Here is a 27,350-nt window from a genome sequence, read left to right on the forward strand (position 1 = left end):
CATCCAGAGCTAAAGCTTTCTGAAGTGGGATCCATGAACAAAAAATTTCTGTCTGACGATTGTCTATTGAGGCAAATAAATCTATGAGAGGAGTCCCCCAAATTTGAAATAGATTTTGAACCACAAGTTTGTTCAGAGACCATTCCGTATGTTGAATTTTGGTTCGACTGAGTTGGTCTGCTAAAATGTTCAATTTTCCTGTTATATGAGCAGCCTTCAATCGAATATTGTTTTGAATTGCTAGATTCCATAAATCCCATGTTTGGTAGCAAAGAGTGGGCGATTTCGTCCCCCCTTGTTTGTTTATATATTGGACCACTGTGGTATTGTCCGATCTTATCAGAACATATTGACCTTTCAACTGATTTAGGAAGTGTTTCAGCGTTAAAAACACTGCTTCCAATTCTAGGGAATTTATATGTTTCTTGCTCTGCATTTCTGACCATTCCCCTTGAAAAATTTGATTGTTCATAAAACCCCCATACCCGGTTTTGGAAGCATCTGTCGTTATGGTGACAGAAGTCTGAGCCAGTTGAAAATATTGGCCTCTCAGCGTGTTTGCTGAATTTTTCCACCAACTGAGATGTGATTTCAGATGTGGTGTAACTGGGATCTTTATGGACAGATCCTGACAACTTGGTCTCCAAAATGAGAGGAGATGTAGTTGAATAGGTCTCATGAACAAGCGTGCATTCGGAATTAACTCTATGCAAGATGCCATTATGCCTAGTAATTGTAGGAAGTGAAACCTGATGAAAGAATTAATATTGCCATATTGAGTTTGTCTATTCTTTCCTGAGTTGGGCAAACAAGTCCCTTGTCCAAATGAAACTGCCCTCCTAGGTATATCAAGTTTTGAGTTGGTACTAGACTTGATTTTTCTCTGTTGATAAGAAAACCTACTGACATTAGGAGATCGAGACATTTCTTCCGATCTTGATATAATTGATCCTTGTTTTGATTGACTATTAACCAGTCGTCTAGATAGACTGCTAGTCTCACATTTTGAGTTCTCAGAAAAGCCGCTACTACCGAAACCATTTTTGTAAAGACTCTCGGAGCAGAAGTTGGTCCGAAACAAAGAACTTTCCACTGATAACACTGGTTCTGAACAGAAAATCTGAGAAATTTGCGATGTTTCTGAAATATTGGGATGTGTAAATAAGCATTGCTTAGATCTAGAGAAATGGCCCAATCTCCTATTTTTACTAAATTTAATACTTTTGTGAGAGTGTCCATTTTGAAATGTATTTTCTTGAGATACCTGTTGAGGGGTCTGAGATTTATTACTGGTCTCATTGTCCCATTCTTTTTGGGGACTAGAAAAAATGTACTGTAGAAACCTGTTGCTGCATCTTGCTGGCGAACAGGTTCTATAGCGTCTTTTCCTATAAGAGTATTTATTTCTTGGATTAAAATATCCGAGTCTTTTAAAGACACAGAGGTTTTCCGTATGCCTGTCCAAAATGGCATTTCTAGAAACTCTAGTTTGTAACCCTCTGTTATTACTGACAAGACCCATTGATCGTCTGTTATTTTTTCCCAATTGTCCCGAAAAAATCTTAGACGACCCCCAACTGGTATCTCGGCCTGATTCTGATAACTTATTACTTTCAACTCTGAGTCAGCTACTGTTTTTCTTTGGGATCCGAAAAGAATTCCAATTGCCACCTGCTTTCTTTTCTTTATCCTTTTTCCCAAAGTCATCAGCTTTATTGTCTTTCTGGAACTTCCTGGGAACAGATCTCACAGAAGATTTGTTATAATTAAAACCTGAGCGTTTATCAGCTGAATTAGCATTGTTATAATTAACATGAGTAGAACTATTATTAGAACTATATCTAGGAGCTTTATTTTGCCAATCTTGACGCACCTGAGTTGATTCAAACTTTCTCTTATTATTGTTTTTATACTCTGGTAAGAGATCGTCTAGTTGCTCACGTTGTTCTTTACGTTTCTCAAGTTTGTCTTCCAAACCTTTACCAAATACACCCTCATTCGAAAGAGGTAAATACAACACTTTAGCCTGTATATCTTTCAAGTTATTTAAACCAGACTCAGTAGCTGCAGCTTTCCTGCGTATCATATGGTTAAACGCCCCTGTGCGTCCTACCTGATCAAGAGACTTTGTCGAAATTGCAAACAAGTCCTTCACCATTTGACAAGTTTCATCACTTACATTTTCATTCTCAACTCTCTCTAATAAGGTTCCTAATGTTTGTTGCATATACAACACTGATATAATACCCATACGTGAAGCCACCTGCCCTTGATAGGCTAGATTTTCTATCTGTTTTAAAGGTTGAGTAACCAATTGCTTGTGTTTGTCCCATGACTTAACACTATTTGTTCCATGAACAGTTCTTATCATTGGTTCTAATAAATCATCCAAACTGGGTACTTGCAAAAAGCTTTTAGATTTATCATTAACCGGAAAACAACTACGGTATTCATCTTTAAAAGCAGTAAGTTTCTCTGGATTTTTAGTTCTCCAGGAACGTTCCAGAATTCTAACCTGCGCTTCATCAATGATCAAGCCACCTGAATTATCAGAAGATTCTGAAGGAATATCTTCCTTGAAAAGCTTAGACAATAAATTTAAATTATCTGACTGTTTGTCTACAGTTTTATTGTTATTATTATCAATGTTACTTGTTTGTCTCTGATTTGACTGACTTTCAACATTGTTATTAATTATAGTAGGTTGAGTTTGTAGATATTGGCTAAATCTTTCAACATTTCTAGATTTATTGCCAGCCTGAGAATAAACACTAACAGGACTACCAAGGCCACGAGAATATTCATCCTCTGATGAACATAGACCAAGTAAATCAGCCTTTTCACGACTGTCTATATGAAGAGAAATTTCTGACCTATTGTCAAAATCAATATTTCTAATAATTCTAGGACTTCCCAAGTCCTCATCAAGATTTGCATTCAAAGAAATTACCGGTCTACGCTCCCCTGTACTTGGGACGTTATCCGAACTTTGTTCTCTTTGCGTGTCTAAACCACCAGATTGAGAAATTTCTGCAACAGTCGAACTACCTGTAGTAGTACATGACTTGTTCAAAACTGCAAATAACATATCTATTTTCTTATCAAACCTGTCCTCCATACTGGTTAACTTATTCTCAAGTTCAGCCGTCTTTGACACACGTTTCTTTTTCTTTGAAGAAGAGTCTTTTGTTGTCCTCGCCATTTTTTTCACGAGAAAATCACCCGTTGGCGTTTCACCTGCACTATCTGAATCTAAATTTTCAGCATTTGCGTCAGCAAGTGAATGTCTATACTCTTCAGCCATCGTCCAATATGAACGGACGATAATAAATTAATATAAAACGTACATAAATAAAAAATTTCAACGACGAGACTATAGTAGAAAGTCTCAAAGTGAGAACGTCTTATTTTGTTGCCGCCGAAAGATAAACTGAGGAGGCCTTCACCCGGATGATCAATGTTAGATAGATGTTTGAAATCATCCAGGTGTTGCGAGTTATGAGAACGTTGTAAGGGAGATAATCCTTATGTATATTCCTTGACTGGTAAGTAAAAATATATATATGATATAAAATTTGATATTGTTGACTATATCTGTGTCAAAATTGTAATTTGAACCCCCATACAAAATTCTTATCAGCACTTTTTAAATTGGTGTGTGATTTATTCATTAAAAAGCATTTAAAAGGTTACAATTATCAGTTTTTTTACTTTTTTGTTTTTGATGGACAAATAACAGAATTACCAGTTTATACATGAGTTCCGAATTTACAGTATATTGATTACGAGCCATAGTAATTGCATTCAGTTCTAATGGATTTGTCATTTTCAATTCAAGACTTATATCCAACTGTTAATATTGGGACAGTTGTCTATATTTTATCCTATCACATACAATTAAGTATTTTAACATCTTCAACCTACACTTAGTAATGTTCAAAGATATACAATGTAATTTTAATTATGAATATCTTTAATATTGATAATATACAATTGACTCGTAATCAGTTTATTATATTTAAAGGGATCATACCTTTGATAAATATAGATTTAAATAATTCATTGCATACCACAAATACATGCTTGAGTGATCTTTAAATACACCTCTTAATTAAAAGCTTTTGTTTTGGAAAATTAGATCTCTGCAATGAATTTTGATATTGTAGCCAGGGTGAAAAATTTGTCTACAAATTTTTTAAATATGTCAGTTTGTAAACCACATAGGCATTGTAATATCTTTAGAAAAAGGATAGTAGAATTAACTCAATATTGAACTTAAAGGATTGTTGTGAAAATGGATTTAAATGCATTTGAAATGGGCATAGCAGGTAAAAGCTTAAAGCCATAATTTGGGGATTTAAATAGTGTTATTATTGTGTCAAATCAAGTAATTATTTAAGAATATTTTTTTGGTTAGATTAAACAATTGAATAGTCTGTATATACTGCTGTATGCATGATGACATCTCCATTTATTTATTTCATGGTTAGCAATGATTTAAAGTCTGAAAACTTAAGGAGTTGAGGATATATTGCATTGGTCTTGTTGGGTCTTCCTTTCGTTAGTTCTTTGATCCAAATTGAGGGTTCTGAGTTTAAATCTTGCATCTTGAAGTTGCCCTCGACTCCAATTTTAATTGACTAAGATTGTCAGTGTTCTTTCCGAAGGTAGGCTGTTCTTTCATGTCTTCCTCCACCAACAAATACTGGCTGCTACAAATTGCACAGTGAGCTGAATGTGGCGTTAAACACCAATAAATCAATCATTCAACATTTCTGTCACATTTTTCAAAACATAATTAATTCATATTTAATGAAATGTTTGACATTGATAAGTTTCTTAAAAACTGCTATACAGAACTAATACCTAATTTGTCAGCAGCTTGGTAGTGACAAGTTGTAATTTGTGAGCACTTTTCAAATCTTACTACTTTCTTTTAATTTAAACATATTTATTCATCATCAATACAAATATATAACCATACACAATAATAATAGGATTCAGAAACAAGCTCTATATATATATATCTTATATTAATCCGCTTCCTTAAAATACCAACCCCAGTTAAATATTACATAAGAATAGCATGCAATATTACAATGATATGGAACAAGAATAAATAAGAAACTATATAACTGAAAAAGAAAGAAGAAAAAAAATCTACTTTCTTTTTAACCATAATTGAATTACAAACAGGAGTATGCATAGCAATACATCCATTTTTGTTTTATTAAAACTATGTTTCATACCTGCCAACTTTCACGATTTAGGCGTGTATTACACTATTTTGACCCTTTGTCACGATTGCACGATCGTGATCATGAAAAACCCTCTAAAACACGATTTTGTGAAAATCTACTCGAAAATATGGATGGTTCCCGATTTTGAACTGTGTCAAAGGAAGACATTCGTGTTCAGCCAATCAAATTCTATGTTTCTCATGATCAAATTAATCAGCCAATCAAAAACGTTTTCTCTCAAGATAATTCTAACATCCTGGTTGAACTTGTGTTGAATTCCTCTGTTTTTTAAAATCGTAAACATGGCAAATGGTTTTTCACCTGCAAGGAGGTTCTTACACAGAATAAGAATAAAAGCATGGCTGATTGACAAACTTCAATGATGCAGTACTACCATAAAGATAATAAATAGTAGTTTATTCACTAATTTATTGATATTACACTTGCTGTAACAAATGTTATTTATGTATTTAATTAAAATACCAAATCATTTAATGTACTATTCTTTATTTTTCACATGGACAAAACAAAAACTTAGTCAAGGGGTCATTTTACTTCTGTGAAAAATAAAAATGAAAAATGTAGATTTTTATTTAACTTAAAAATGGGAAATTCTGACATTATATTTAGAAACACTTTTCTTAATGTAGGGTCCAATTATTTTGAAAAATAAAGAAGATAGACATGATATATTAGGCCAAGAACATACCAAAATTCTTGGACATGTGTTGACCATATTATACCAGATAGATCATATAAGATGTATAATTCTTTGGGAAAAGTTTCTTCAAATAATATGAATATGTGCTCATTTTTACTTAAAAAAGTGTTTTTAATGTCCTTACATTGAGGGGATACCCCTAGGTGTTGTTCCCAACCTGATAAAGGTCTTTCTTTGTGCATAATTTTAAATTGGAAAAGTCAACAATTATTTAATATCCTTACACATGAAATTAATTCCTAATCTTGCAGCTACATGTTCATCTTTTCTACTGATATATAATAACTAGAATCATGCAAATAAACTTAAGAAAAAGGCATGTAAGCTCATCTGACAAATATGACACTTTTTCTAGACCACAAAACAGCACACGCAAAATAGTCGTCACAAAGAATTGTAACCTTTGAAATTGTTGTCGCGCACTAAAACCCCCATGGACACTTTCAAAACTTGGCAGGTATGATGTTTGCCTTATTTTGATATTATGATGTTCTATTTCAGATTGCTATGGCCAAAGTGAAATGGTTTGAAGAACAGAAAGTAGCCAAACAGACAGCTGTAGAAAATGCTGTGAAACTTGCCGAGTCTGAGTGGCAATCTAAACTGGAAACGGCTCTCGAAACAGAAGTTGACGTTCGTGTGACAGAAGGTATAGTTAGGTTTATTATTTGTTGGATGCCATTTTCAGCGATTTCATGGGTTCAAGTCAACCACAAAATGAAACGTTCAATGAATGACAAATTTTCTATGAGCTTCTATGCAAACTTCGGCAAAATCATGAAAATAAATATTAACCAGCATGTAACATTGTAAGTTTTCCATGAAAAATGGTACCCACAAAAAAAATAATTTTCTGTATGGGATGTTTTGTCAAAGAGACAGCAGTTAACAATGGAAGTTGGGAACTCTTTATAAATTAGATGATTAAAAAATTACGCTGAATTTAACTTATTTGTGCCTCGCGTGTGAAAGTCATGGAAGGTATTAAAAGTTGTTGCTTTACCAGCTGCATAGTAGTTGCCGTCATAATAAACTCATGATTCATACTGATTTAAAGACACCTTTGTAACTGAAAAAATCTAAGGGCTGTTTTGTTAAAACATTGCATTGTACCCAATAAAAGTCACTTTAATAATAGAGTTAAAACCATATAAGAAAATTTTATAGAACTGAAAAACATTAAACCGATACAAAATAATTTTTTTCCAGCAATTATAACATTTTTTTAAAATTTGTATTTCTCATTGCAGCAAAAGAACAGTGGACAAAAGAAAGACAAACCTCATTTGACAAAGAACTTCAGAGTAAACTTACCAAAGAAAAAGACAATATCAAAATAGTGATGGAGACAGAATTTGAAAAGACATTGGAGAAGGTCAAAGAGGAGATGGAGAATGATAAAGATTCAGAAATAAGGAAAGCTGTAGAGAAAGAGAGATTGAGGGCTACCAATAGGGCGGAGGTCGATAGAGAAGTGGCTGTACAGAAGGAGGAGGAGAAATGGAAATTAAAGATGGAGAAGGATCTAGAGATCAGACTGGAGAAGGAGAAGACAGATTGGGAGGAGAACAATGAAATTGATGTTTTACAGGTATTTGTATATGATGGGGATGAAATGAATTTGTCAGTAATGGTGTATCTTGGTCAAAATGCCTTGAGGAGTGGCATCAGAAAAGAATTTTGGGTTGTACTAATTTTCAAATAAATTCTTCTCACTCCTTAACCCTGAAAATTTAGTTACATGCATGTATTTGAAAATGTCTTGGCTTCAAAACGAGCTAGCATACATATCAAAGTTTATGATATAAGCAGAGGAATTGAGGAAAAGGCTACAATTACTGTCTACCTGAAATAAATTGTGCATCTGTGTCCATCTACTGTAAATTTAGAAACTTTTGAATGCATTTATTATGATGATTGTTAAACAATAAAGCAAATTAAGAAATTAGGCATACAAGCACTCAGTGATGTGGTTAAAATTGTGATACCTAAAACTCACATTATGAATTTTGCTAGTTAGACTAGAATAAAGATTATATCCAAACTGCCATTAATGAATTGTCGATTGTTAAAATTTAGACTAGAATATAGATTATATCCAAACTGCCATTAATGAATTGTCGATTGTTAAAATTTAGACTAGAATATAGATTATATCCAAACTGCCATTAATGAATTGTCGATTGTTAAAATTTAGACTAGAATATAGATTATATCCAAACTGCCATTAATGAATTGTCGATTGTTAAAATTTAGACTAGAATATAGATTATATCCAAACTACCATTAATGAATTGTCGATTGTTAAAATTTAGACTAGAATATAGATTATATCCAAACTGCCATTAATGAATTGTCGATTGTTAAAATTTAGACTAGAATATAGATTATATCCAAACTGCCATTAATGAATTGTCGATTGTTAAAATTTAGACTAGAATATAGATTATATCCAAACTGCCATTAATGAATTGTCGATTGTTAAAATTTAGACTAGAATATAGATTATATCCAAACTGCCATTAATGAATTGTCGATTGTTAAAATTTAGACTAGAATATAGATTATATCCAAACTGCCATTAATGAATTGTCGATTGTTAAAATTTAGACTAGAATATAGATTATATCCAAACTGCCATTAATGAATTGTCGATTGTTAAAATTTAGACTAGAATATAGATTATATCCAAACTGCCATTAATGAATTGTCGATTGTTAAAACTTTGCATCAATAAATGTCTACAATAATTTCTGACATAACTAAAGATATATGAAAAATACATAATTATTCTTGCATCAAAAATCGTTAATACAGGCAAAAATATACAGTATCTTAAATGATTTAATACACAGAAATTTTGATAGTTAAGCCTATGTTTCATTCATTTCAGAAAATTCATGAGGAGAAACTAAAATGGAATAGAAAGAAAGATATTGAAATTAAAGAACTTCTAGAGGAAGAAAGGACAAAATGGCAGAATAATCTGGAGAAACAAACGAGGGAAAGACAAGAAAAGGATAAACTTACAGCTGAGCAGAGAGAAATGGAGCAGAAGAAGGATTTGAAACAGGCAATAGAGCATGCTCGAAGGGAATGGGAGGACTCGCATGAATACAGTGTAGAACAGATAAAGAATTCTATGGAAGAACAAATCCAGGAGAGAATATCTGCTGAGGTTAGTCTGAGGGCATTAGAGCATTCCAGATGAGAGTACAAATACTGGCATTGTGCAGAGTTAAACATATAAAAATCTCTATGAAGGAAACAATTCAGGGGAGATTACTGTTGATGTTTATAATTAAAGACCATGAAATCTGTTGGATAGTTGTCTCATGAGCAGTTATACTACTCCTTATTTTATATAGAGAGTAGTAGGCTTGAGTTATAGAAATCCTTTGATAAAAAAATGCAAGATTAATTACTGCGATTTTTTTTATGAAAAATCTTTGTACAAATGATTGTATCAGATATATATTAAAATGTGAGTTCTTTTTATTGCAATACTGACCTAGTTACATTTTTGGCATTAATAAAAACCTAGCAACTACATGTATAACTCAATTACCAGTATTTTAATTCATAGGTCTTTCTTGCATTTTTTTGCAATTATTTATATTCTCATGAAAGTTGTGAAAAAAAATTGCTTGCCATAATTAGTTGGTAAACAGTATAATTCATATTTTTAGCTCACCTGGCCTAAAAGGCCATGTGAGCTTTTCTCATCACTTGGCGTCCGTCGTCGTCGTCGTTGTTAACAATTTTTCAAACATCTTCTCCTCTGAAACTACTGAATGGATTTGAATGAAACTTAGCATGATTGTTCCTTAGAGTATCCTGCACAAAGTGTGTGCTTCGATTTTTGATCCGTCAAAAAACATGGCCGCCGTTACTTAAAATAGAACATAGGGGTCAAATGCAGTTTTTGGCTTATATCTCAAAAACGAAAGCATTTAGAGCAAATCTGACATGGGGTAAAAATGTTCATTAGGTCAAGATCTATCAGCCCTGAAATTTTCAGATGAATCAAACAAACCATTGTTGGGTTGCTGCCACTTAATTGGTAATTTTAAGGAAATTTTGCAGTTTTTGGTCATTATCTTGAATATTATTATAGATAAAGATAAACTGTAAACAGCAAAAATGATCAGCAAAGTAAGATCTACAAATAAGTTAATATGACCAAAATTGTCAATTGACCCCTTAAGGGGTTATGGTCCTTTAATGACAATTTTTCACAATTTGTTCATCATATTAGCTAACTTTAAAAAATCTTCTCCTCTGAAACTGCTGAATGGATTTGGATGAAACTTAGCATGATTGTTCCTTAGATTATCCTGCACAAAGTGTGTGCTTCGATTTTTGATCCGTCAAAAAACATGGCCGCCGTTACTTAAAATAGAACATAGGGGTCAAATACCGTTTTTGGCTTATATCTCAAAAACGAAAGCATTTAGAGCAAATCTGACAGGGTAAAAATGTTCATTAGGTCAAGATCTATCAGCCCTGAAATTTTCAGATGAATCAAACAAACCATTGTTGGGTTGCTGCCACTTAATTGGTAATTTTAAAGAAATTTTGCAGTTTTTGGTCATTATCTTGAATATTATTATAGATACAGATAAACTGTTAATAGCAAAAATGTTAAGCAAAGTAAGATCTACAAATAAGTCAATTTGACCAAAATTGTCAATTGACCTCTTAAGGAGTTATTGCCCTTTAAAGACTTTTTCACAATTTGTTCATCATGTTGACTTACTTTAAAAAATCTTCTCCTTTGAAACTGCTGTATCAATTTCAGCCAAACTTAGGCTAAATGAGTTTTAGAGTTTCAGAGTATCTAGTATAAATTTTATATTTCATTTCCTTGTATGTCAAGAAACATAGCTCCTATGGCTAAAATAGAACATAGGAGAAAATGATTTGTTTTTCTTTTGAAGAAAATAGGACGATTCAAAGAACATTTGAATAAATTGAAAAGCCAAAATAATCATTGATATGAGATTAAACCAAAAAAATTCAGGTGAGCGATTCAGGCTCTTGAGAGCCTCTTGTTTTAATTTCATTCAGTTTATTGTTGTATAACATCTTGTTTATTTTCTTTAAGGTTTCCATAGCAATAGATGAGGCTAGAAAAGAATGGTTACAAGAGAAACAAAAGGAAAGGTCTGCTAGTGAGGAACTCAGCCTGTCTGTTATAAAAGAGGTAATTAAAGGGAGACAATTTCATGTTATCTTAATCAGGTGATAGCCTTCTCCAGAATTTCTAATATAGGGTTACTGTTTTGTCTATTTTATAACGTTTCTTTTTGTAAAATTATGTAACTGAGCTTAACAAAAAATTAGGTAGATAAGATTGATTTAGATCAAATATTATTCAAGAAAAGATCTTTAGATGCTTATTAGTTTTGTTCAGATCATTGGATATTTAGAGATTGTAACCAATTTGATTTATAAGAAACTTGTATTTGATGTGACGGAAAAGAGCTACATTAAATTGATTTGTAAGATTTGATTCCTTCACTTCTTTTGATGTTTTAATCATCCTATTGTTCTTATAATTTATTTCTAATTTTATAAAAAATCTTAAAAAAATACTCCATAGTCTTATTTTTATAAAAGAACTCTTATTTTAATGTCTTCTCAATTACAAAAATTCTAAATAATTTGTTGTTTTATAGTGCTTCCATATTTGATAAACTCCTAACAAGAACTGAATAATTACTATAAGTTTATGATTACAATTTCAAATTTTGTATTTTAGAATAATCTCAAATATGAGGTAAAAAACACGTTTTTGAATAACAGTCGCAAAAATAATTAATTCTTCAGACTTGGCACATTTATTTTATATGATTTATTTAAGTAGATAAATATATAAACATTTAGAATATTGTATTATATTTTTCTATTTGCATAATTATGTATTCATTGCATAGTTGCTGAACATATAACATTTAAACCATGGAATTCAGCATATAAATAATAGATAATTAATTGAAACTGGTGTACAACTTAGATTAAAAAAAAAATCTACTTGATAAAGTTGTACCATCTTTCCGCTGAAATGAAACAAAAAGTGAAAGCAAAACACACAAAAAGCATCACACACCTCATATTAATGGAAAACCTTTTTTTAAGGAGAGGATAAAACTTAAACAGAGTGTAAGTTCTTATAAGGCAAACATTTCACCAGCAGTTAATATAAACTGTTCTTCATTACAAAATTTGAAACATTCTAGATAATATTTTTGAAAATGAAAGATTAAAGTATACTTTAAAAAAAAGCCGATTAATCTAATGCAAAATTTATTTTTTGTTCAAACAAAGATTTAACCTATTAGCCTTTATAATTTGAAATTAAAATCCTATACATTTTGATACTCTTGATTTTTTGTAATTTTTTGGGCTAAGGCAGAATGAGGACGTCATTTTCATTTTTGAAAAAAAAGTTACATAGTGATTTTAAACAAAGAATTAATTGGAAAGCTAATTAGATGAAACATATAGAGGCTAAAATAGGTATTTTGCATGTTGAAAAACATTTGTATTTATTTTGGTGAAATGTAGTCTTATCTAAAGTAAAGAAAACACAATAATTCATATGTCATAACTTGTAATGATTAATTTTGTGTGAATAGCAGACACAGTTTAACACATGCTGAACAAACAAAAGTAGTGTTTTTCTTTCTTTCTACATTTCTTTCTATCTTTCCTGTGTTTAATACATGTTCTTATCAATCAATTTTTATACATTAATAATATAAATAAATGTTTCTACTTTGAAAATATACATTTTAAAGAAAAATGACGCCAGGTCATTTACTCTTAATTTAATACAAACTGATATAAAACAAATAAACGCTCTGTCAAAAAAATTGAACTGTCTCCCTGACACTAGCCAATGCTTTATAAGAAATATGTGATTTCCCTGACACTAGACAAAGCTCTTGAAAGAAATATATAATTATTTCCCTGACACTAGCTAATGCTTTCCAAGAAATGTTTAATTTCCCTGACACTAGACAATGCTTAATAGGAAACATAGTTATCTCCCTTGCACTAGACAAAGTTCTTGGAGATATACACGATTATTTCCCTGACACTAGCCAATGTTTTACCAGAAATATGTTTCATCCCTGACACTACAATGAAAGTTTTTAAGGACCTTGACTAGCCCTGACACTAGACAAAGCTTGATATGACACATTATTATCTCCCTTACACTAGACAAAAATCTAATTATCTCCCTTTATGGTTTCCAAAGTATTTAGACGACAAGAGAGTAAGTATATTGTGTCATGTTGTTTTCATTAGATGCTTTTTATTATTTTTCTTTTTCTTTTTTTTTCTTTTTTTTTTTATCTTTCTCTGAAACAATAGCACCAAAAATAAAGGGGGATAAAAATAAAAAATAATAATGTAATGTAGCATTTTTAAAATTTTTTTTTTCATTGCCCCAAAGCATGACCTGCATGATTTGTTTTGCTAGGACAAGCCTTATTGACGACACAGAACACAGGAAAACATACTTATATGAAATTGAAACTAAATAATATGCTAGATAAACTTGTTTGAATAGTTGACATTTGACTTTGTTTACCATACCTGTAAGCTTTTTTCTCATTTGATTTTCTCACTTATTTTCTCACATTAAGTCACAGTAATTTAGCAGCATGTTTATGTTACTCAAACCACAGAGTGTTTAATATTTTTAGTATTTCATTTTTTTAGCTTATATATAATTATAAGAACAAATGTTCCTTTTCTACTTGAGTAATTGCAAATTTTTGACTACACTAGATTTATTTTTATGACTGTAAGGTACTTGATTGCAGTATTGAATTCATCATCACAACACTGAAAAAGCAGTATTCAAACATCGTTGTTAGTGCTTATCTACAATTTCAGCCCATTTAACTATTTAATGGCAGCTAGTTTTATTGCTGGTGAAAGGTGGATACCTGGAGGGAACCACATACTTTTGGCAGGGTATCTGGCATTCTAATGCAACAACGTTTGTAACGTTCATTTTGATTGGATAACGTCACTTTCTTACATGGCATCAATTGAGAATTGATGCTAGGGGACGTATGTGCAAGCGCAGACGGCATATGACAGATTTTAAATACATGTTTTAACATTGTTTTCTGTCAGTTTCATTAGAATGGAGATAACAATATTGTATTTTAAGCTCCGACAGCATCAATTTGGGATTTGATGGTCGCAAATACCCGTTTACTGTCTCCGCTAACGTGTTGCCAGTAAACTTAATTTGCGACCATCAAATCCCCAATTGATGCCGTCGGAGCTTAAAATACAATACAGTTATCTCCTAAATGTATGACAATAAAGATCAGAGTTGAACCCTCCTTGCCATGAGCAAAGTCTCAAACTTTCAACCTCTGAATGAAATATAGATCACAGAAAAAATATTTTAATTCTCCTGCTGGAACACTTCCTAATGTGTATATAGTAACAAATTGATATTAAAAATACAAAGTTCTGCAATTGGACATAAAGATATTGGCAATTATACAACATCTTCTTATATTTTATAGATCTGAAATTAAAACCCTTTTCTCCAAATACTATTTAACTTTAAGATAAAAAAAAATATAAGAAATGTTAAGATTTTATTTAATTGATAAATTATCATATGATTTGAAATTTTAGGAGATAGAAACTTTGAAAGATGAGAACAGTGAATTGATTGACAAGTTAAAACAGAAGGAGGAGCGATGGAAAATGGAGAAAGAGGCGGTGACTAAACAGAAGGAGGCGGAGTTTAAGAAGAAATTGGAACTTGAGATTTCTGAATTGCAAGACCAACATGACAAAGTTGTCAAGGAAAACCATGAGACTTTGACTGAGGCTTTGAAGCAGGCCAGAGAAAAATTCTTTAAAGAAGTGGTAAGATACACAACCTTATAAAAATTATTTGTTTGATTCTGCATACCCTTGTTTTTTAGGGTAGTGTAGGGTAGGTAGAGATTTTTATGCCCCACCTATGATAGTAGAGGGGCTATATGTTTTCTGGTCTGTGCGTCCGTTCGTCCGTCTGTTCGTTCGTTCCTCTGTCCAGTTTCAGGTTAAAGTTTTTGGTTGAGGTAGTTTTTGATGAAGTTAAAGTCCAATCAACCTAAAACTTAGCATATATGTTCCTTATGATATGATCTTTCTAATTTTAATGTCAAATTAGAGTTCTGACCCCAATTTCACGGTCCACTGAACATAGAAAATGATAGTGCAAATGGGGCATCCGTGTACTGGGGACACATTCTTGTTTTATAATAATATAAGTTTCATCTTTTAGACAAGCAATCAACATAAGTGCAGGTAAAAATCTTTTGAAAACAAATGATTAAAGATACCAGTCTCTTCCAAAAAAGCATTACAGTAAAATTTAGCTGCCTGCAGTAAAAAAATTCAAAATAGTAAACATATAGAAGTATTTTCTAAATATAAGCTTTCTTGTTAAAGTTTTGACACATGACTGTCACTCTGGTATCTTTCCCCCTCTTTTATATATATGATTGTTATTGCAGAATGAGTTAAAGAAAAGTCATGAGGAAGAAATCCAGAAGTACAGAGAACTCTTACAGAAAGAAGATGACACTGTATGTTGTTATTTTTCAGTCTCAATCTTTATTAATTATGACTGTAAAAAAGCTAATTTGAACTAAATCCTGTTATTATGTGAATGAAATGAAGTTGATGGGTTACTGCAAAATGCTTTGATGCTATCATTTACTGAATTACGTTTATACTTTTGTTAAAGGAAAAGCCACAAAGAATTTACATAAAAATTACAATTGATATTTGTTGATATTTAAATAAGATACGAAAAAATAATTTAGAAACTATTGTATTATCGAAAAGAGGTGACACACAGCAATGGTACAATTAAAAAAACATTTTTATAAAAGTAATTACATTTACATGTAAGTTCTTTGAATACAAGGGATAATTTAAGAAATAAATGATCGAAGAAGTAAATACTACAACAATAAAGAGGAAGAAAACAGAAATAAATCTATGTAATCTCAAATCCAAGTGATTTATATGAGTTTAAGGAATTTTGAGTTATACTCATGTTTATGAGAATTGACACGAATGAAAGGAGATGTGGGGTGTCTTCAATTAGACAGCAACCCAACAAAATAAATCAAAAAGACATCTATGGGTCAACAATACACAGATGTTTATACCGAGTTCTAAATTGCTACAAGTTACAAAAGTTGTAAATAATTTGATCTCATTAACAAGTTAGTCAGAGTTTGTAAAAAGATTTTTAGTAGGTATGCCCTACTCACACAATGTTTTATATAAGGAACTTATTAATGTGTTTTATACAGGAACTTAACCGACACACTGGTTTTTACGATATTAATCAAAATCATAATATAGTCATTTTAATTTTCAGGCAAATGATTCCTTCAAAAGAAACATGGAATCTCAAAGAAAGCAGTGGGAGGAAGAGAAAAGCAATCTGGAACAGGAAGTACAGGAAAGAGATGCATTGTTGGAAAAAGCTGACAGCCATTTGTCTCATGAAATAGAAAAATTGACTGCAGAGATTGAAAAAGCTTATCAGACAAAGCTTGAGACTGAAATCAATACTGCACGGCAGAAATTTGATCATGAGTCAAATAAATTGAAACTTCAGGATCCCAATGTTGAAAAGTTGAAAAAGAGAAATAAAGATTTGGAGGAAGAAAATAAAATGGTACTCTCAAAATATGAAATGTTGAAAACAGACACTGAAAAGTTTAGGTCAGAGGTTGATAAGGTCGTGAGAGAAAATCAAAAGGTCAAGTTCGAAAATCAAAAAGTTCAGTTAGACAATCAAAAGGCCAAAGCTGATAGCCTTAGATTTAAAGAAGAAAATCAGAAAAATACTGAAGAAATTAAGAATTTGAAAAATGATCTTGACACTTTAAAAGAAGAAAATAAATTTGTCAAATCTTCTTTAGAGGAAGTTTCCCAGAATTCAGCTGAAGCAGCGGAAAATTATAAAAAGTCAATTAATGAACTGAATGAAAAATTACGGAGCCAGTCTGACCAAATGAAAGAACTAGATTCTCTGAAACAGGAAGTTGAAACTTTACGGCAGGCATCGGAACAAATTAAACTTGAACAAGAGGCTGTTGAAGAACAGAGGAAAAATCAAGGTGAAAAGTATGAAAAATGTAGGTCTGAACTGTTGAACATTATCACTGAGAAAGAGAAATTAGTTGACAATATTCGTAACTTGGAGACAGCATACAAAAAGGATCTTGCTGCTCAAAAACAAAAACAGGATGAAGTTAACGATAAATTGAGAAAGACTGAAAAAGCATATCATGAAACTAAACGTTACTATAGAAATGAGATGGAGAAAATCAAAAGGGGTCTGGAAACAGAAAATAATAGCGCCATGGATACGATGAAATCCAAAATGGTGGACATGCAACACAGCCATAAGAAAACATTGGAGAGCATGAAAAGACAGTTTCAGTTAGAGTATACAAGGATTAATAATGAAGTGAAAGATCTGAGAGAAAGAAGTCTCAATTCAACAGAAGTACAGGTAAATGTTTCTAGATGAAAAAAAAGGTATCTTTTGATAAGATAATTATGTAACCACAGTTGAATTTTCTATAGGCATTTTAGAGAGCAATGTTTATAAGATGTGGTATATTTGTCAATGAAACATTAAAAAAAATTTAAACATACAAACTTCATCAGTAGACATGTGTTAATAAAACAAGTCAAGTTCTGATTACCCAACAAAAAAATCAATCTGCTTTGATACATCAACAAGATAAACATGCTTTACCAAATGGATTTCTTAAGAAAAAATATTTTGGAAGAATATTTTATGCGAGACCATAATACAATACTGTTTGTTATATTCATTTTAATTGTTGAACACTCGCTGACATGACAGTTATTTAGCATCGCTTTATTAGTTACATAGTGTGCTAGTTACATAATACGGTATTTATGGGGTCAGTAAATTCCATTTGGGGTGAGAGCGAAGCTTGAATCCCCATATATACCGTATTACGTCACTAGCACACTATGTAACGAATTTATCTTTTCGACTATCCTAACATGTGAAATTTAGACTAGTGACCTATCAAAATGAGCAAGTCTTCAATACAGTAAGCATTAACATGATTAAGAAACTATTTCCTTTGCTCCTACAAAAACAGATGCTAAAAATGACAACTTGTTAGATTTAAATGTGTTTTATGAATTTATTTCACTTTATCATCACTTTCTTTGTTTGTTGAAACCTTTAAGATTTTTTTCTTGGTACTGTTTTGTTTCTCTAAAGGGACGTTACACCACTACTAACCGTGTATGAAATAAGCCCTGCCTCCCAACTAACCTAATATTAAATATACACGGTTTCCACAAGGACGCTTTTAACCAATCATATTCCTAGAATTGTATAGGAGGTAAGATAAAAAATAATATGCATTTTATATAATTTGACTGTATGTAGTACTCATTTTGATTGTTAACTCATTTTATTAGACTGATTCTGAAGATTTGGACGAAGAAAACGTGATGCAGATCAGAGGCCAGTACTTGGACACGGTTACTAAAATTAAAGGTGAGTTAAAGATATTTGTAGTATACCGCTGTGAGATATTAACATACAACAGCAGTGACATCAGTAAAGCAAGCAAGTTTATGAAGAAGCAAGATGTATACAAAAAGCAAAACAATCAAAAAAACTTTGAAAAGTATGAAGAAATGAAGGTGGACATCATAGTCTGATGCTTACCCCATGGGGCTTTCAGTATTACACTTTAATCAGTAATGAAAAAAAGGAGATTTAAAAGTTTTGAATTTCATTAACTAATGTTTCCTAATTTAAATATTTCGATTTTTTCAGAGGATGTTATGAAACACATCACAGAGACCAACATGAGGGCAGCAGAAACAGTTAGATGTGAAATGTTAAAGGAAAGAAATGCTACTCTCAAACAATTGAAACAGATCTATATGGATAATGTTAGAAAAGTCTTACAAAATGAGATAATTGGGTAGGTTTAGGTTCTTGTACAATAAGAATATTATGTGCTTAGTATAGAATTCAATCTGGAATCGTAATATTTTGTTAGATATTAATTTTCATAGATTGGCTTGTATTTAAGATAAAACAAGTAAATTAAATATAAAAAAAAAATCATGAATCAACCAAAATTGTTTACCATGTAAAGTATTTTAATCTATTTATTCAGAAGGAAAATAGAACCAAATGATAGTGTGTTGAATTGGATTGAAAAAAATTATTTGCTTAAGGAACGACATCAAAAGATTAATGAAGGATAAAAAACTTAATTCAAATAGTTGGGGTGGGGGGGGGTAAAAATTGCAGCAAGTTTTGTTTAATTGACATCGATTTTACATATATCCTTATTGGTCAATCAATTTTTCCCAAATTAAGTTAGGCAGGGGGTAGGGGGGTCAATGAAAAAACTATGTGAGTTTAGTTTTTTATCCTACATCAAACTTTTGATGTCGTCCCTAAAAAGGTAATTATTTCGTCAATGTTCAATCTGTCCGGGCAGGAATTAGTAGTTCAATACCTTATGCAATAAGTATTTGTAACCTACAAATTTTGCTATATATTTCATAGAAAAACTATTTTCAAAAAATACTGTCAGCTCATTTCTAGTTGGAATTCGTATGACCTGGTATTCTATATTTGCATCATACAATAGCACATTGTAGATTATTATATATATGTAATTCATTACAATATTTTTTTTATCATTTATTAATCAGAAACAGTGCGTTTAATGTGTCTCTGGATTAGAAGGTTTTTGGAAGGGGTAAACATTGTGTACCTCTTATCCATTCCTCCTCGATGTACAGCCTTGGATTGTCCTCAAACATTAATTTGTCACTCATACATATTCATTTAACAAGTGCATTGCATTAATTTATCCATTAAATTACATTAATTTAATCATTTTATTTCATTAGTTTAACCATAAGATTTCATTAATTTCAACCATTATATTACAGTCCAATCCAGTCATTACAATAAAATTAGTTCTAAGTTTGTAATTTTAATACCAATCAAACATTCCTTACAAAGGTAAATCCTTTCTGTATTGATTTTACCTTGTGTGATCGACCTTTCCAAAGTTAACATTTGTCAATAGAAGGGGTAAATATCAAAGAGACAGCAAACCAGCAACAAATTCATGAATAGTTCCTGATGGGGTCTTCAACTATTAACATATATCTGCAACATCAGGCAACCTTTCAATAGCCACAAGTCAAAGTAAAAAAAGATATTATATTAGTCTAAACCTAACAAAGAACTGATAAAAAAAATATGCATAATAAAAAAAAAATACAGTTGATTTACCATTGTTGCTTTGTAAAGCATTATATAGCACTTTATATTGTAATTTACATGTATGTGACAGCATTTAATGTACATAATCATGATGCCATTTAATGTATGATATTATCATGATAACTTGATGCCATGTGATGTATATGATCATGATAAACTTGATAGTATTCAATGAACATAATCATAAAAAATTTGGAAGTGCATGTATTCAGTTAACATGGTCATGAAAAACGTTCAGTATTCAGTGAACTTAATCATCAGAAAGTTAATAGTATTCGATGAACATAATCATGATAAACTTGATAGTATTCGATGAACATAATCATGATAAACTTGATAGTATTCAGTGAACATAATCATGATAAACTTGATAGTATTCCGTACACATGATTAACATTTTATATGACCTTTACAGTTTATTAAATGGAATATCAGAGGATGGCAAAACTAAATACATTACAGTGGAAGAGTACCGGTATAATTGACAGCCTGTGTGTCGTGTCACTCATTATTTTGATTTGATTTGCCACTCCCCTTTTTACCTTTCACCTTGCATATATAACCATGAATTATGATAAAAAAAAAAAAAATAAGTACTGATAGCAATATTCAGAGATTCTTTACTGATTAAGAATAAATTCCAACTGATTTTTGTGCAATGCAATGTGATGCCTTGGGTGAAAATCTTTACACAAGAATATTTTTGAATTGATATTATCTCTGGCATTCAATAAAGTAGGATTTAAAAAAAAACAAAAAAAAATGATTAACTAAAAGTTGTCAGTTTGACCTATTTCTTGGCCATCTGAAAACTGAACACAATTTTCCTAACTTGTTTGAAATTGCCAAATTTTGCTGTAAGTATTACAATGTATAACAATTATCTCAACTGGTTAAAAAATATTTGAAAGAAAAAAAAAATATTAAAAAAAAAGTTTTGACAATACATGGTTATATATGCCTGCTTTACAGATTTTTTTTACCAGAACCTGTGTGCGCAAATGTAACAGAACCCCCCCTTTATTTTCAGTTTAGTTTTTGGGTTGCTGTCAGCTTTAGTTGTAATCACAGTATTTTTTCACTTTTTTCTCAGTATTTCAGTGTTTATTTCTAGGATAGTAATATTTCACTTCTTCACTGCTTATACAGATATTGAAAGGATTTGAAAACTGTAGAGAAAAACACCTTTTCTAATGCGGTTTTAACAATGTTTGATATTTTTTCTTGTTCTTTATTTATGAATAAGAAATAAATTTTAAAATAAAATAAATGTGTAAGATATTATTTTCAAGATACTTTCTAAATAAAATACTTCAACAGTGTACATAGATACATGTATAAGAAGAGTGCCAATGAGACAACTTTCCAGTCACAATTTGCAAAAGTAAACCATACATAGTATGTTAAAAAATATTCGTTTGAAGTCATTTATATACACTACAGTTGTCCAATCCATGTGGTAACTGTGAGAATGTGTAATGAATGTGGATAACCTCAATAATTATATCAACTCTATAGATTGGACAGCATTCTGTATAAAATACACATCTGATATTAGAATTTACATATGGATTAAACAAAAATTACATTGTTATAACACTATATTTGTTTTAACAAAATGTTTATTGCATGTTAATCTGCTTATGTTTTGCTAAAATTTGTGTTTTTTGTTTCGCAATATATTAATTTGTTTTTGTTTACTTTCAGTGCAAACATTGAATCTAAGCTGTCAGACATAGAGCAAGCTCTGGAAATGATATCAGTCAACAGTTCAAGGTCACATACTCCTAGAGAAGAGATTTCAAGAACAAATACCCCGACCCCTAGATCTTCTTCAATAGCAGGATCATGTGAGCGTTTTCCTGTTGGGTCAGGTTACAGGGTTTCCGACATAAACATTGATGAAGAGAAAGAAAACGGCTTCAAATTCAAACCTAACATTTTATCCAATATTAAATCTGGTGACCATTCCCCAGCTGAAGCTAATATTACAGTGCGAGAAAGAAACCAAAGGGAGACAAATCTTGGAAGAAAGTCCCCAAGGGAGCTAACTAGTCAGTCGTCACCTAGAGATGTGTTGTACAGCGTCCAGGAGAAACTGTCTAGAAGTGGTATTGTAGAAAGTGATACGGACAAAGAAAGTTATGAACATAGACCCACAAGTAGTTCTTCACGAAGAAGTGAAAGCGATTATGATCGACCTGTTAGTAGTTCTTCGCAAAGAAGTGAAGGGAAGGAAACTGTATATAATAGTTCTTCACGCAGAAATGAAGGGAAGGAAAACGTATATAGTAGTTCTTCACGAAGAAATGAAGGAAAGGAAAATTTATATGTTATGAATGAGAATAATGAAAAGAGGTCAACAAGTGGGTCATCAAGAAGAAGTCGACATGAAGATCCGTCAAGAGTAGATCGACATGAAAGGAAGTCATCAAGACATGAACCGAGTTCCACAGCTAGAAAAAGTTCCAAAAATGTACATTTCACCCCTACAAAAGATTTAAGTAAAAATCTATCAAAACATAGTTCACGTACAAATGACCTTCAGCATTTTGATTCCATTCATTCAGGTGACCCTGCTTCAAGAGAATACTTGTCTTCATTGGAAGCACAGAATGATGCAGAAGAAAAATTCTCCGCACTTGATCCCCGTCCAAATCAGACAAGTAAAAAGTCATCACCAGAAGTTCAGCCTGTATTTACATCAAACCGTACTCCTCGTGATTATTTATCACCAAGGGACACAACTCCATCAATAAGTCACCAACAAAGTTCACTGTTCAAGGCTCGTTCACAACCAGAGTTAGGTTTTGGATTCGAACAGCCATTTTCATTGAGAGAATCTGGCCTTGGTAGTTATAAATACACGTCCTTGAGAGATGCCCTTGGGAAAACCCCTGTCTCTACCTCACCAGCTAAAAATAGCAGCATATCCCAAGAAGACTTGAGAGCTTATCCAATAAACAATACTGCCTTCAGAAATCAAAAGGCTTTGAGTGTAGACATTGGTCTCCATCATCTTGGTCTGGAAAGGTCACCAAGAAAATTTAATCCGTCCCCTGAAAAATTAGCCCATGATGCCGGAGAATCCCCAATGGGAACCCCAAGGCTGCGGAGAAAGATTGCGCCATTGAGTTTAGAAAGAGAGGAAAATATGTCCAGCCAGGAAAGAGTCAATAGAGATTTCAACAGATATCATGGTGGAACGAAGACAAAACCAGTTAGGAACCTAGTAGAACAATTTTCTGGTGTTGTTTAGTTCTATTGTTGATGACGTTTGAATTTGGACCACATATTTGAAAACCATAGCCACTGACATTTTATGATTTAGGTAAAATTTTATTTAAAGAAAAGAAATATTAAGATAAGTTTTATTTAGAAATGTGAAATTTGATTTAAGAATTTACTGAAATAATGTCAACATTTTAACGAAAAATTCACAATTTGATTATTTTTTCACAACCTCTTTTGTTAAAAAGATGAAAAAGAAAATTTAAACTCAGGAAAGCTACAGATGGTTTGATTACATTTGTAAAAATAAATTAAGTGTAAATGTTTTATTGTGAAATTAAATTTGAGAACTTTTTAACAGTCAATGAAATTGTGGGTCCAAGTTAACAAATATCTGTGATAAAAACATAAAATTATGTAAAGAAAGGGTTATTGTCTCTCTTGTGTGACTAAACTAAGAAGGATAACTCTTGTTTGAACCAGTCTGTTTATTAAATATGAGGCTTCCATGGAACTGTAGATGCTGCTAATGTTTTGAAAGATTGCTTATTATTGTGTTATGCCAGTACAAATATATTGATATAGTTATAAAAACTTCTGTTTTATCTACAACTAATGTTCAGTCTATAAATCTATTCAAAATTTTGTAAAAAAAAATTTGAAACAGCTAAACCTTCTTGTGTCCAAAACAGTGTTTTTTGTCAATCATCATCCATTTTTTTTTCAGTTCAAAGTTCAAGAAATTTTGAGGAATTGAAATTATTCAAATGTTGTAAAGATTTTTAACAGCTCTTTTTTACATTCAATGTAATGCTAATAAGAAAAATGAAAAAAACAGTCTCCTAGCCAAGAATGAATTCAACACTTTTTTGAAAGGTTTCTAAATATCAGTTTCAGGTGAGGTCTCTTTACAGGAAATAAAATGAAATTCAATAAAATTTTATGCCAAAAGTTTAATCCCTGACAATATTATTTCTTGAAAACACTTTTTGCTTTTACAAAAGAAGTTTCAGGCAATTTGCAGTTTTGAAAATGAATTAGGACAAACAAATTGTTGTAGATATTGCAGATTGTAAAATTATGCATTTAAATGGACATATTTTATATTGACTTTAGGATCATGTAATGTTAATAGTTTTATCCGTCCGTTATATTTTTATTTTCATTTATGTCAGATACAGATCACATGCTAATCATTACATAATTTCATCATAAATTCAGCTCATCTTTATATTAAATGGTTTAGATTTAGATTTTTTGGATTAAGATATTATTCTCTCTAGAAATTTAGCACTATTGATATTTCTCTTGAAAACATAGGGTTTACATGGTTTATTTCATTTGTAATTTTGTTTTTCTTTCTCTACTTTCTTTTATTACAATTCCATGTTTGAAATCTCAGATTTTGGCATTTGTGTATGGTATATATTTTGTTATTGAAAATTAAGAAAAGTGAAAGTAGATCAAATATCTAAAAAAATCACCTCATAACATAATGGTCATTTATATTGCTACCAAAGTCATGTAAAGGATAGTTAAGGGTGCTGTGTTCAATACATAATTGAAAGTTATCACATTTAAGGTCTTAACACACATACAAAAAGTTCAATTCCCATTAAAATAATAACTTTCTGAAAACAATCTTCTTTTGAAAGACCACCACTAAAAGCGATTCCAATTCTTTGTATTTTAGTAAAAGAGAAAAGTGTTAAAACAGGTCATTCATCTTGGAAGAACATTTTAGAATTAAATATGTTTTAAAGTCAAGATTTTTTTATAAAAGCAAATTAGAAAATCTTGTAAACTTGAATTCAAGTACAATTTCATATCAATCATCATTTGCACGACAGACAAGGAAGAACAACACTAGAGTCCTATTGACTTTGGTAGCTTCATTTCGTTTTCGCAGATCATTCATGTTAAATAGGATACTAATCTCATTCACTCGTTATTCGAACATTTATACATGCACTTGTTTTATGCATATGTCACAGATGTAACTATCTCAATCTTATTTAACTTTTCAAATAGTAGGTATTGAATATTCATGAATTGCTTTGAAGTTTTTAAATAATCAAGGGGAGAGAATTACATCTGTTGCTCTTAAAATATTTATTACTTCCCTTTCCATTTTCTGTGAACATTATTCTTGATATCATTGTTTCAGCAAATGATTTTTTTTCTTCAAATTATTAAGATTTAAAATTTCCTTTTTCCTTTTTTCTTCTACAAATTTCAAAAACAGAACATTTCATCTTTTCATTTTAATTGTTAATTGATTTGTTTTTATCTTAAAATGAAAAAAAATCCATAAAAATTTTAATGATATTCCATAAGCTTAGAGTTAGAGCGGCATTTTACTTTTAAAGATCTGTAATTTTCTTTGTTTTTTGTTTTATTACATGTTAAAGTGTTTTTATTTGTGAATCAAATATATTTTTATGTTTTTAATTTATAATATTTATTTGTAAATATTTATACCTCAAAATATTTATGAGAGAAAAATAAAAAATATTAATAAAATGGTATTTATTTTTTAACATTTGTTCAAGAACAGGCAGTAAATCTGATTTTTGAATGCAGATATTAAGATTTTCATAATTATCACAGCTATTATGACGATATTATTAATCATTGTTATTTTTTTCAAGAACCAGCAGTAAATCTGGAATTATTAATTTTTTACCAATATAAAAATAAGAAGATGCGGTATGATTGCTAATGAGACAATTCTCAACAAAAGACCAAATTTTATAGAAATTTACAACTGTAGGTCACATTACAGCCTTCAAGAGAGAACGAAGCCCATACCATATAAACAGCCATAATCAGTTATAAAAGGTACCAGGCTTATGATTTAATATACCAGACGTGTTTTGTTTAAATGCTCTGTAATGATAAATGTAAAGTAATTCAAAGGAGAGAACTAACAGCCTTAGTTCATGTAGCTGTGTACAAAATAATGAACGGATATGTTACACTGCAACTAAACAACAACCACTGAGTTACAGGCTACTGACTTGGAACATGAACATACAGAATGTGGCAGTGTTGATTGTTACAGTACAATTGATTTGATGATTATCCTCTATTACAGGTGAGATAATTGCCACTGATCAGTTTATCAAACAATAGTCAATCTCTCCTTGGTAAGCATATATGATTGAGAGGAGTTCTGTCAAGACCTACAATCTACTGTTATTTGTCGATCTGGCATCTAGCTTTATTTGATATTTTGGGTATCATTGTAGTATGTCGATAAAAGAATTTAAAACAGCAATATGAAACGCAAATATCTTGTGCAAGAAAGATATTTGCCAGAAAATTAAGATTCAAAGTTGGCAGTGCATGTAGTCTGGTTGATTAATTTCTGTGTTTTCATCTCTTATACATCCTTGGCTTTCAAATATTAGGCTTGAAGCGTTTCTAAAATCAAGAAAATAGCTATGGATGCATGAATTTTATAACATGGTCAATTTTCGGCATACTTGGCTGTATTAGGGTGGTAAGTTTTTATTGGTAGAGAAAGCCAAAGAACTTGCATAGTACCACCTGGTTTTGGCAGGATAACTAGTAGCACTAGCCAATCTAGAGCTGACTTAATTCATAATCTTTGTGCTGACATAGGAAGAAAAAGAAAATAAGAAAATCCCAAAACAGCTGTCCACAAAACACAGCACAAAAAAATATCCAAAGTTTTAGCTAAATAAAGTGAACCAAATAAACCTGTTGGTGTTTAAAAAAATCATGCTTCCTGAGGCCTTGTTGACAATATAACTTTCTTTTT

General features: G+C 31.2%; 1 protein-coding gene across 4 annotated transcripts in view; it reads left to right on the top strand.

Moving 5' to 3' along the window:
- LOC143051783 (uncharacterized) overlaps window positions 1–26,086 on the top strand; it is a 62,708-nt gene extending 36,622 nt beyond the window's left edge. For all 4 annotated transcript variants that reach the window (XM_076224712.1, XM_076224714.1, XM_076224713.1 and 1 more), the window contains 12 exons: window positions 6,463–6,610; window positions 7,212–7,552; window positions 8,855–9,139; window positions 11,069–11,167; window positions 12,103–12,126; window positions 14,638–14,874; window positions 15,510–15,581; window positions 16,388–17,533; window positions 18,490–18,568; window positions 18,854–19,004; window positions 20,748–20,807; window positions 22,040–26,086. In XM_076224712.1, the coding sequence (XP_076080827.1) occupies window positions 6,463–6,610; window positions 7,212–7,552; window positions 8,855–9,139; window positions 11,069–11,167; window positions 12,103–12,126; window positions 14,638–14,874; window positions 15,510–15,581; window positions 16,388–17,533; window positions 18,490–18,568; window positions 18,854–19,004; window positions 20,748–20,807; window positions 22,040–23,591 (4,194 nt within the window). In that variant the 3' untranslated portion in view covers window positions 23,592–26,086. The remainder of the gene's footprint in view (window positions 1–6,462; window positions 6,611–7,211; window positions 7,553–8,854; window positions 9,140–11,068; window positions 11,168–12,102; window positions 12,127–14,637; window positions 14,875–15,509; window positions 15,582–16,387; window positions 17,534–18,489; window positions 18,569–18,853; window positions 19,005–20,747; window positions 20,808–22,039) is intronic.
- Window positions 26,087–27,350: the final 1,264 nt, after the last annotated feature.

This window comes from Mytilus galloprovincialis, chromosome 11 (genome assembly GCF_965363235.1).
Source record: "Mytilus galloprovincialis chromosome 11, xbMytGall1.hap1.1, whole genome shotgun sequence".
Taxonomy (NCBI): Eukaryota; Metazoa; Mollusca; class Bivalvia; order Mytilida; family Mytilidae; genus Mytilus; species Mytilus galloprovincialis.